Consider the following 11646-nt stretch of genomic DNA (forward strand, 5'->3'; position numbering starts at 1 on the left):
TTTAGGGAGAATAACTTATTGAAGACGACGTGACGTTCTGTACGTTTATCTAACTTCCAGCAAGCCCAACACACACGCCGACGAGAGGGAGAGCCCAGCCCAGGCTCCGGTGCTGATGCTTCCTTCCTACCCCGCCCTGCGGCAGCCGCCCGCGGAGACGCCGATCGCACCCCGGCCCCGCCGACCTCGCCCCGGCGGACGCTGGCAGAGTTGGGTTGTTTTGCTTCTTTTCCCTCGTTTTTCAAGGGGCTGTTCTCTGCCGGCGTCAAAGTTATCTCTTCCCGAAGCAAGTTCGCCACGGCGACCGGCGAGAGCAGCCTCCGTCCGACCTCCCCCGCCGCCCGACACCCAGAGGCGAGGTGTGGCCGCCTGCCCGGGGTCGGCTCCCGGGACGCGACGCGCCGCGCGGGCGCCGACTGCAGGCCGGACGCGGCCCCGCTCCCGGCCCGGCCCCGACCCCGCTCCGGGGAGCCCCGGCCCCGCGCCCAACCCGGGGACGCCCCTCGCCGGCCCGGCCCGCGCCGCCCGGCCCGCCGCCCTTGACCGGTGCCGCCCGCGGCGCGCCCCGCGGCCCCTCCCGCGGCCCGGCCCGCCAGCCTCGCCACCCGGCCGCCCGCCGCCCGACTCACCCCATGAGCCAGTCCATGGCTGCGCGGGGACCGCCGCGCCCGCCGCCCGACTCTCTCGGCCCTCAGCTCGCGGCGGCGGCGGCCGGAAGTAAACACTCGCTCGCTCACTCCCACACGCGCGCCGCGGGCGCCGCCGGAAGTGACGTGAGCGCGCTGCCTGCTGGGAAACGTAGTCCGGGCTGTCCCTGCCGCCCCTACAGCCCTGTCCCCCACCCACCTACTGGAGCCTGCGCGGGGATGTCCCCTGACACCCCGGTATGTCCCCTCACACCCCAGGATGTCCCCACACAAGCCGCTGTCCCCTCACACCCCAGGATGTCCCCTCACACCCCACTGTCCCCTCACACCCTGGATGTCTCCCCACGTCCGGGATGTCCCCTCCCATCTCGCTGTCTCCCTGCTCCCCATACTGCCCCCTACGCCCTGGCCGCCCCATGTCGCCAGAACGCCGCAGCCCCTCCCCCCTCCTCGGGTCCCCTCGGCCACTGGCTTCTCTCCAGGCTCAGTAAGCTTCGCATGTCAGGCTGAGCCGTCAGCTGGCAGCAGGGGAAGTTTTCGGGGACAGGACCGGCACGGTGTTGGGCGCTCCCGGCTCGGCCAAGGGAGCGAGACCCTCTGAGCCCCGCGCCCTCGCAACCCGGCGGCCTTTCCCGTGACCCGAGCCCCACTCTCTGCCCGTCCCGGCGGCGGAGACCAGCCCGTGACACCCCTCCATCCAGCCTCCTGGCAGCCATGGGGCCCTGGACGCGGGGACAGTCAACGAGACAAACAGAGGTCTGTGGGGCGGCTCCTTCCCCAAGGAAGGAGAGAGCCTGGGGCAGACTCTGGGCTTTGGCTGCCCTACAGGGCAGATGCCTGGAGGGACGGGTGCCTGTCCAGGGACCACATCGGTGGTGGAAGCCGCTGGCTGAGATCAAGAATGGAGGAGACGGTGCTTGGGACACATGGGACGCTTGGGACGGATGACACGCTGCGTCCCCACCCCACCCCACCCCCGCCCCCCGCCCAGTGCCGCTGCCCTTGGCCCTGGTCCCGCCCCACCCTACGGCCCCACCTGAGTCTCATCAGCTGCTGCCCCCTGTGTGGAGGTTGCCTCTCTCCCTCTGGTGCCTTGCTGATCATGAAACTTGTGGGGGAAAATTGCGCACTTGACCACCAGCCACCTGAGAAGAAATAATGAGGAATGACAGAGGGACGAGGGGAAGTCCTGTCGCATGTCCCATCTCAGGGAGGAAAAGCACGCAGATATGGGCCAGGGCCTTCGTCTCCACAGCTGGACAAGTGGCCAGGGTAGTTAGGACTTTGCCTGTGGCCGGCCATCTGCAGGTTGCATCTCTACCTAGGACAGCGACCCAGACCATTCTTCCCCGAGGAGTATGAGCCCCTGGGGACCCTGCCTGCATCCGGCTGCTGTAATCTTCCCTAAACTGTTACCCGAGCTTCGGGCCACCCCCCAGGTTGCATCCATCTTCCTGCCCCGCGACCCGCCCCCCCCCAGCCCCCCATCCCACATCCCCGCGGTAGCCTGGGCCTCGGGTCCCTGCTCTTCCACTTACTGGCTGGGTGACTTGGAGAAATTGTTTAATGTCCCTGTGACTCAAGTTCTTTATTAGTGGAATGGGAATAATAGTGCCCTAAGAAACTTCATAAGGTCACAGGTGTAGGCTGAAGATGGGGAAGCAGGGAGTTATGACTCAGCGTATTGGGAGTGTGATCCCCGTGCGCAGGCTGCTTACCTGTGCTGAAGGTCCATCCCCCTACCCCCGATGGTGGTTTACCGCTGGGTACACCCCACTTTATGGCTTTGTGTCACCCAGTCCATAATGGGCCATTCAGATCACACAGTCATGAGACGTCCCGTGGTCTTATGTACGGTCTGAAGTGGAGCCCAGTGGCAAGTCAAAACTCACATCTCAAAGAATCATGGTTTATTTTGTAAGAGGATGTGGCTTTGCTCCAAGACCCTGGGGCCCTCCTATCTCGTTCACCCGCTAGAGCTCCACGATCTCCACCGAGCACCGCTGGATCCATTGAGTCATAAGTGCCAACTGGTAGAACTGCATGTGCTGCAGCCTCAGCTAAATCTTCTCCTCAGTCTGGAGCACATTCAAAGCTGGCAAACCCTCAGGTCTCTTGCGAACTAGATGAGACTAGCACCCTCAGTGAGCACTGGTCAGAGATGATACGTTACCTGCCCAATGTTCATAGCTTTTCTTCTCCCTTCCTTCTCCCCCTCCTCCTTCTTTATCCCAGCTTCCCGTGTAGACAGGGTGGCCAATGAGATGGAAGTGGAAGTTGTTGAGTGGCTTCCAGGAAATTCTTTTTGTCTTTCCTCCCCACCCCAACCTGGCCCAGTCTCCTAGCTCCTGCCAAGAATAGGAAAATGACGGCTAGAGCTTCTGCAGCCATCTGGGACCATGAGGCACGCTAATGACGGCAGAGCAGAAAGATGGAAAGAATTTGAGTTCTTGCTGAAACTCTGGAACCTCCACAGCAATCCTGAACTTCTTACCTCTGGACTTCTTTATTTGAAAAAATCTCAAGTCGCTGTTCTTTCCAGTTTCTGTTACTTGAAGTTAAAGACAATTGCCTGATTGATATATCCATCAAAATGTGTGTGTTCTTCCCAGTGTTGAGGTGCTCAAGGTGTCCTTCACTTTGGAGGGGATGTCCAGATTACTGAACCTCTAGAATTTCACTTAGGTGTGGCAAGTTCCCAAATTTTCATGGGGTCTATCCCTTTGGCAACCACGTATGTTATTTTAGTGTCTAGAATATCACTAAGTCCTGGGTTCTGCAGTCTATCAACGGGACATCGTCCATGTGATGGAACGGTGTGGCATCCTGACATAATCAGACTCTGCGTGGACTAAACCATGGTGGAGGGAGTAAGTGCTGATGTGACCCTGCAGTGAGATGGTGGAGGTGCACCCCTAACCCTGGCAAAGGACAGCTCACCGTTCCTGGTGCTCTTGGTGTGGGGGTAGGGTGGGGACTGTTGTACTGCCTGGCTCCAGGAAGGATACCACATCTGGAAGGCCAGCTGTAGCTGTCCACATAATCAGGGCCTTAAACTTGCAATAACCCACTGTCAGTCACCGACAGCCTCCATCTCCTGCACAGACAACACGTATGAGTGAAACTGGAACGTGACAGGCCCTCTGCGCCTTGCAGTTCTCTGGTGGCGGCACCAACCTCTGTGACTTCCCTGGAGGTTCAGTTCTGCTTGTGGTCTTACTACTTTGACAGGAAGGTAGAACTGCAGGGTTTTCCACTCAGCCCTCTTTCCATTCATCCATCTACTTGGCAAATAAGTATTGTGTGCCAACCATGTGCCAGGCCCTCCATAGGTGCTCGGAATGCAACGGCAGACAAGACGGACAAGAAGTAACCCCCACAGAGCTTACAGACTAATGGGAGTACACAGTCAACGAAAAAATCAAGGCATATAATACTTTAGGCAGTGCTAAGCGCTCTGGAGAATGAGGACGCCAACGACGGGGACAAGGCGTTCTGGCTGTTACAGGTTGAATTGTGCCCCCCCCAACCCCTCAAAAGAGGTATGTTGAAGTCATAACCCCTCAGTACCTCAGAATGGGACCTTACTTGGAAACGGAGAAATTGCAGATTGAATTAGTTAAGATAAGGTCGTAATGCAAATAGCATGGGCACCTAGTCCAACGGTGTCCTTATAAAAAGGGGCAATTTGATCACAGAGGGAAGATGGTGTGAAGAGACACAGGCCAAGGAGAGGCGTGGGCCAGAGCCTTCCCTCAAAGCCCTCAGAAGGAACCAGCCCCGCTGACACCAAAGATTTTGGTTTCCGGCCTCCAGAACGGTGAGACAACAAATTTCTGTTGCCGTAGGCCACTCAGTTGTGGTCCTTTGTTACAGCAGCCACAGGACACTGATGCAGACGCCAACCCTCAACCTTGTCCTTTCCACCAGCCACCCGCCTTCTGCCCAGATTCTGCCCAGAAGGGCGCCTGGAGCTGTGTGCCAGCCGGGAGTTCCTGGGCAGGGAAACGAGGGGCTTGGTTTTCCCAATTATGCTTTGCTGTAGACTGGGGACCTGCAGGAATCCTCCAGAAGGAGTTGTCTTCCATTGTGGGGCAGAGGATGAGGCTTCCAGGATAACAGTGACCACGTGGCAAGTCTTCGCGGAGAAAGCTGACTCTCAACGGTGACCCCGGGTTCAAGCCGCGCCCTGCTGGGTCCTCCTTCGCTTTCACTGTCTCCGGCCTGACCCTGTCTGTCCGTCCCATGGGCCCACTCACTGCCCATGCTGTGGGCAGAGGGCCCGCCTCTGGCTGCCTTCCCTTGTGTCCAACAGCCGATGGGGGACGTGGCCAGTCGGAGGTCCAGAGCATCCTTCCCAGTGCCGGGCTGCCTGGCCGGAAGGATACACTTTCTCCTACACCTCGGAGGCTGGAGAACAGTGGCTCCCTCTTGCCTCCTGAGCTGGTTCTCGTGTGGGACAGTCCCCAGTGAGGCTGAGGGTGAGTGACAGCAGCGCGAGGGCAGCAGAGAGGGCTGGCCTCACGGGGCAGAGGGTCAGCATTGCTTGTCTCAGACGAGCCTGGGGGTCTGCTTTGGGGAAGGCACCTCAGAAAGCCAAGCCCCTGGGAGCTGCAAGGTCCTCCCAAGGCATCGGTCCTTCCAAGCCTCCAGCCAATGCTGCAGAGAACGCCCTCCTGCAGACCCGCGCTGCCGGGCTGGCTGCCCTACACACACGCCTTCACTTCAGCCTCACGCCCTTCTGGGCAGTGACTGCAGGGAGGAGACCAGGGCTTCTAGCGGGACAGGAGCTTGTCCAAGGTCCCCCCGTGAGCAAGTGGAGAGCTGGGATTCCAGAACCCTCTGTTCCTAAGCCCGCCGTCTTCCCACTACCTTCTGCCTCACAGAGGGGCTCTCCTCCCTGGGACTTGGGAACGGTGGAGGACGTCACCCGTGGGAGCAGCCCGCTCAGCGGCCCTTCTGTCTGGCGGTGGCAGGAGGGCTGAGCTGCCTTCAGGCTCCAGCGCCCCTCCCCCTGCCCCCTCTGGGGGGCATTTGGCTCAGGCCCTGAGGGGGTGGGCACTGCGGCTCAGGGCCAGGTATCCATAGAGACAACAGGAATCACTGTCACCTGGGATTACTTCTGGGGCACTTACCACTGGCCAGGGGCCATGCTAATGCTTAATGCCGGTGGCCCCTGGCCTCTCCCCTCCCCCCCAGTCTCTGCCCTGTTCCATCCAGCCTTCCCCAGCTCAAGTCCCTGGATTGGCTGGGGCAGGACAGGCTAAGCACCCCTAACCCATGGCCAGGCCCATGGCCCCTGGCTGGTAGCCGTGAAACAAGCAGGCCCAGGAAAGAGCCAGGAGACTGGGCCGTCCTCCCAGCCCTGCCGCGAGCCTGCTTTGGCTCACCCTTCTCCATCCAATGGGAGGGGGCTACGAGATCGGGGGTCTCCAGATGCTAGATCTCCTAGTCTGCAGGCGCCTAGTGGCTTTTTTTTTTTTTTTGCGGCACGCGGGCCTCTCACTCTGTGGCCTCTCCCATTGCGGAGCACAGGCTCCGCACGCGCAGGCTCTGGACGCGCAGGCTCCGGACGCGCAGGCTCAGTGGCCATGGCTCACGGGCCCAGCCGCTCCGCGGCATGTGGGATCTTCCCGGACCGGGGCATGAACACGTGTCCCCTGCATCAGCAGGCAGACTCTCAACCACTGCGCCACCAGGGAAGCCCCACCTAGTGGCTTTTACTGATCAACCTGGTGCCTGCTCTGATCTGCGAAGACCCCATTTAGTCAGCGGGGGAGGCCGGCTCTGCAGCCATAAAGCCTTGTTCCCAGAGCAGGTTGCTGAGCAGTGCCGTGAGCAAGGTCTGAGGGGCTTCCTGGTCATCCTGAAGTGTGCACGTCTACCTGCTGACACCCGCCATGGGCTGCACTGTGTCCCGCCCAAAATGATATGCCAAAGTCCTGACCCCCAGTGCCCCAGAAGGTGACCTTACTTGGCAATAGGGTCTTTCCAAATGAAATTAGTTAAGATAAGGTCATGAGGGTGGGCCCTAGTCCAAAATGACCGGTGTCCTTACAAGCGGGATATTTGGACACAGACACACACACAGGAGAATGTCACGCGAACATGAAGGCCGAGATCAGGGACTCTCAGTGCCACGCCCTGCTGGGCAGTGGGGGCAGAGGCAGACCCCCAACGGAGGGGGACAAGTGTCTATATCTGCTCAGCAATGGGGGGGATTTGAGTGAGGCCATGCACCTAAGACTGGGGGAGCCATGGACACACTTGCAGACCAGGGCAGGGGCACCTTCCAGGGAGAGAGAAGGACTTGCAGAAGGAGGGTGCTCCGCTCAGTGGAGGTGAGTGCGGTGGGGGCCGCTGGAGGAGACCAGAGGCTGGAGGCCTGGACGTGGGCGTCACCATCCCGATGAGGGGTGCAGGGAGTGGAACTGAAGCAACAGGCAGGAGCCACAGCCTGTGCTGCTCACTGGAGGGCCGTGGGGTGGGGGGGGGAAGGGAGGGGAGGGCGTGTGGGCAAGGGGCAGGGGAGGGAGACGAGATGCCAGCTAGACTGGAGGTGGCACCCAGCACCTGGGCCTTTCCGGGTCTGAAGGCCAAGGGTGAGATCTGGCTGGAGACACAGCTGTGGCTGTTGACGGCAGAGGTGTCTCTGAGGGTGTGGCGGTGGGGCTGGGAGGCCCGGAGCAGGTAAGGCTGCAGATGGGCCAAGGGCGAGGCCTCAGAAGGAGGGTGGGGGCAAGGAGCCGTGGCGCTGGAGACCGCTGAAGACCCGAACTCCCAAGCCACGCTTTCCTCCCAGCCAGCAGGGCCCCCGGGATGCGTGGAGGCTGGGGGTCCCGGCCCGCGAACCGGCCGCCCCTCCCCGAGCGCGGGCAGCAGGTGGCGCTGCCGGGCTGCTCGCCCGGCTCCGGGAGCGCGGGGTGGGAGCCCGAGGCCAGAGAGGAGCTCACCGTGCGCCCCCTGAGGGGGCAGGCCTACTCTCGTGTGGCTCGGCCCGGGACGCAGGGAAGGGCGCTCGCCTCGTCCCCGCCCGGCAGGTGTTTGCCCACCTGGGGCCGGACCGGGGGCTGGGGCGCGATGCCCTCGGGCTTGGCGCGAAGCAGGTGCTCACCGCGCCCCCCTCCACTCGCGGCCCGGGGCGCGCGGAGGGGCGGGAGCCCAGGGGCAGCGGCGCTTTGAGGATGAAGGACGTCGCGGCGGGCCCGGCTAGCGGCGTCCGGGGGTGGGCGCGGCCTTCCGGCGTGAGCTCAGTGCGAGCGCGCGGAGCACCCACCACACCCAGCCTCCCGGTCCCGGGAGCCCGGGGCTGGCCCGGCTGTGCGCGCCGGTAGGGTGGGGTCTGGGCTCCCAGGAGGGGGACCTCAAGGGCCGGAGTGTGATGGGGGCGCTTCCGGAGGGCCCAGAGGCCGGCTGCTCCCGCCCCAGCCAAGAGGCTCTGGGCGCCCCTACACCTGGGCTGACGTCGCCGCCCAGCGGGACAGCCCCGCACTGGCCGGTGGGGCCGCGCCCACGGTCCCCCCACTGGCGGTGCAGCCGCATCCTTCCCCTCGGGGAGGAGCAGGGCAGCCAGCCACCGGCTGGGTGAGGTGAGGCCCCCGACCGTACCCTCCCCCAGCCCGTCCTTCGACCCCAAATCCTGCCCTTCCTGGAGTTTCCTGTTAGGGTTGCCTCACGGGGAAGGGCCTTATCAGCAGCTCCCGCGCCACCCTCTGTTCCTGATCTGCCCTAACGCCTGCCACCCAGCTCCCCATGGCAGACCCCCAGCAGAGGCCAGGAGCGGAGGGACTGGCGCCTGGGTGGGGGAACCTCAGAGAGAGTGCGATCTGAAACTAGGTGTGAAATCACTTGCAGGGGCGGGGGTGGGGGGGAGATACTCGGGGAGGGAGCCTGGGGTTCTCTCTTCCACCTCTGGGCCCACGTGGGGTCTTAGTCCTGCAGGCCTGTGGTTGCCCAGTATCGGCCTAGATGTCCAGAGCCCGAGATACGTGGGACCCCCATAAGCTGCAGCGTGTCCTGGGGCAGGTGGGCAATGCCGCTGAGCCAGGGAGGTTCTGGTAGACGGTTCAGATAAAGGTGCAGGGGGCGGAGCCTCCTTCCTGCCAGGCCTAGTTTCCCTTGATGCCGGGTCCCTGCGGAGTGTGTGTGCGTGGGGGGGGGGGTGTTGGAGGGGTCTCCAGCGCCAGGGGCTTGACTGGGGAAGGGGCAGAGGAACGAAATCTCATTTCTGCCGGTCCTGGGAGGCATCGGGAGGAGGGGCCGCTCTGCCCTCAGGTCACCTGGGAGCCGAAGGCTGAGAGCCAGGCCGTGAGCTGCGGCCGGCACTGGTCACCATCCTGTCCCAGACCCCCGCCCTCCCCCGCCAATGTGGGCATTGGGCTGGCTGGACTTCACCCTGCTTCCGCAAATGTTTCCGGGTGTGAACACCCACCGGACGGGCGCGCTCTAAAGTGGGGCTTTGTTTCCTCCCTTGGTGTCTGGCGCTCAGACCCTTTCTCCTCCCGCCGCTCTCCAGGACTCCGGCCCCTCACCACCCACCCTCTCCCTTCCCCCCACGTCTATTTCAAGCTCTCCTTCGCTATTTATAGCTACGTCCGCCAATTGCGTCAGGCTGAGTCTGGCTTCCGCCCGCCCGGATGCCCATGGTGCCAACACAGCCATCCCGGCCAGTCACCTGCCCTGCTGGGCCCCCGCGGAGGCCCCAGGTGTGCAAGCGGGGAGAGCGCCCTGGTTGGGGTTGAGGCGCCGGCGAGGAGTCCCGGGAGCGCACGTGCTGCGGCGGGTGGGCGGGGTACCCCGCTTAATTGACGGCGAAAGGGGCAGCTTCCCCTCTGTTCCCAGAGTTGCCCGGCTGGGCTGCCCTGAGGAAAGGCCTTCGCAGCTCTGGTCTCACATGTGGTGTTTGCACAGAGACTGAGAAACCGAGGTCCGCCTGCCGCAGCCTCCCGGAGGCCTCCCCCTTCCCAGCCCCTCCCCCCCGCAGTTCCCCAGGCCGGGAAGTTTGAAAGCCTGGAGGGAGCTCCCCCAGGGACCTGCCTAGAATTGGCCAAGCCTGGCCCTGGCATTACCCTGACCCGCAGCTTTTCTGTCTTTGGCGGGGTGGGGGGGGGGAGCGGGGTTTCACTTGTCGTCCCCGCCCCCCTCCCCAGCTCTTGCTCTGGGAACTGGTTGCCTACGGCAGCATCTTTCCCTCCCTTCTGCCCAAGGCCAACTTCGGTCCCGTCCTCAGGGGGTGCCGCTTCTTTCTTGCCCCCAACCCCTTCTCCCTTCTAAAACCATCACCACATTATCAGGGCCCCACCACTCTTTCAAAAAGACCCCATGTCTGGAGACCCCCAACCCCTGGGCCAGAAGCAGGTCCTGGGACTGCCTTTTACTAGTCTCGACACCCCTGCCCCCTGCCAAAAACGATGAGGTTTCTCTGGGGGCTCAGCCTCATGAGCCCCCACTGACTGGGTGGGCTAGGCACCCACAAGAAGCCCTGCTGGGAGTCAGCCCCACCCCCAATTGTCTGCCCAGCACCCAGCCCCCTCCCTTTCTGGGAGAATGGGACACCAACTCCCCATTTCCATTCTTCAGACCTCGAAGTCTCCATGGCTTCTCTTGGATGGCAGAGGGCCTCTCCCCTGCTCAGGATGGACCACTTTTCTGCAGAAGAGATGAACCCCACCCCCAGCCTACCTGCCGTCCAGAGCCACGCAGAGCCGTGCGTCCCTTCCCATCCCTTGGCCAGAGGTGGTCAGCTTCCCAGCAGGGCACAGTCCCACCTCTGCCCTCTCCCTACACATGCCCCAGCCTCTCCACATGCAGCTTGGCCTCCGGAGGCCAAGCCACCACCCACAGCCTTACTGAGAACTGACCCTCTTCGCTCTCGCCCTGCTCTGAGCCCCAGCAGTTCTGTCTTGCCCTGCTCTGAGCCCCAGCAGTTCTGTCTTGCCCTGCTCTGAGCCCCAGCAGTTCTGAGCCTCAGGAGTGCCTCGACAGATCCATCCACAGAAGCAGGGTCTGAGCTAGACGGGGCCTCAGGGGCCACTGAGGCTGACCCTGACCCTCTGGGGGACATTGGAGAAGTTGGGCCTTGAAGAGGGTTGACTGGGTCTCTACAGTGGTGTGCAGCTCCGACACTGGTAGTTTATGGTTTATTCATTGAACGTTCACTGGACACCTTCTTTTTTTTTTTTTTTTTCAGTACGCGGGCCTCTCACTGCTGTGGCCTCTCCCGTTGCGGAGCACAGACTCCGGACGCGCAGGCTCAGCGGCCATGGCTCACGGGCCCAGCCGCTCCGTGGCATGTGGGATCTTCCCGGACCAGGGCACGAACCCCTGTCCCCTGCATTGGCAGGCAGACTCTCAACCACTGCGCCACCAGAGAAGCCCCACTGGGCACCTTCTTTAGCAAGGACAGGATGCCTATGGTCCAGTGGGAGGATGGAGGTAAGCACACAGCTTTAATATACGGCCGACTAATAGAGGTGCACTAGGTGTGATGGAAGGTTACTACTCACCCACCTTCTTCCCCTCCCTCCCTGCCTCCCTCCCATTTACCCATCCCTCTACCCCCTACCCAGCCATCCATATACCCCTATTCACCCATCCACTTCTTAATCACCCATCCATGCAACCAGTCACCCATCCATCCATCCATCCATCCACTCCCCACTCATTTACCCACTCACCCATCCACCCACCCCTGTAATGTAAATGCCTGATAATTCGCTTTTTTGATTGTAAAGTTAGTGCCTGACACTAAGCTTTTGATTGCTGAGGCATTCATTTCAACGACATCTATCTGGGGCTTCCCTGGTGGCTCAGTGGCTGGGAGTCCGCCTGCCGATGCAGGGGACGCGGGTTCGTGCCCCGGTCCGGGAAGATCCCACATGCCGCGGAGCGGCCGGGCCCGTGAGCCATGGCCGCTGAGCCTGCGCGTCCGGAGCCTGTGCTCCGCAGCGGGAGAGGCCACAACAGTGAGAGGCCCGCGTACCGCAAAAAAAAAAAAAAA

General features: G+C 62.2%; 1 protein-coding gene across 1 annotated transcript in view; it reads right to left on the reverse strand.

The window, feature by feature from the left end:
* Positions 1-776, reverse strand: part of MOB2 (MOB kinase activator 2) — a 49898-nt gene extending 49122 nt beyond the window's left edge. The window contains exon 1 of the mRNA XM_067747880.1: positions 630-776. Coding sequence (XP_067603981.1) covers positions 630-646 — 17 coding nt within the window. The 5' untranslated portion in view covers positions 647-776. The remainder of the gene's footprint in view (positions 1-629) is intronic.
* Between the last annotated feature and the right edge of the window lie 10870 nt (positions 777-11646).

The sequence above is a fragment of the Pseudorca crassidens genome, chromosome 9 (assembly GCF_039906515.1).
Source record: "Pseudorca crassidens isolate mPseCra1 chromosome 9, mPseCra1.hap1, whole genome shotgun sequence".
In the NCBI taxonomy this organism is placed as follows: Eukaryota; Metazoa; Chordata; class Mammalia; order Artiodactyla; family Delphinidae; genus Pseudorca; species Pseudorca crassidens.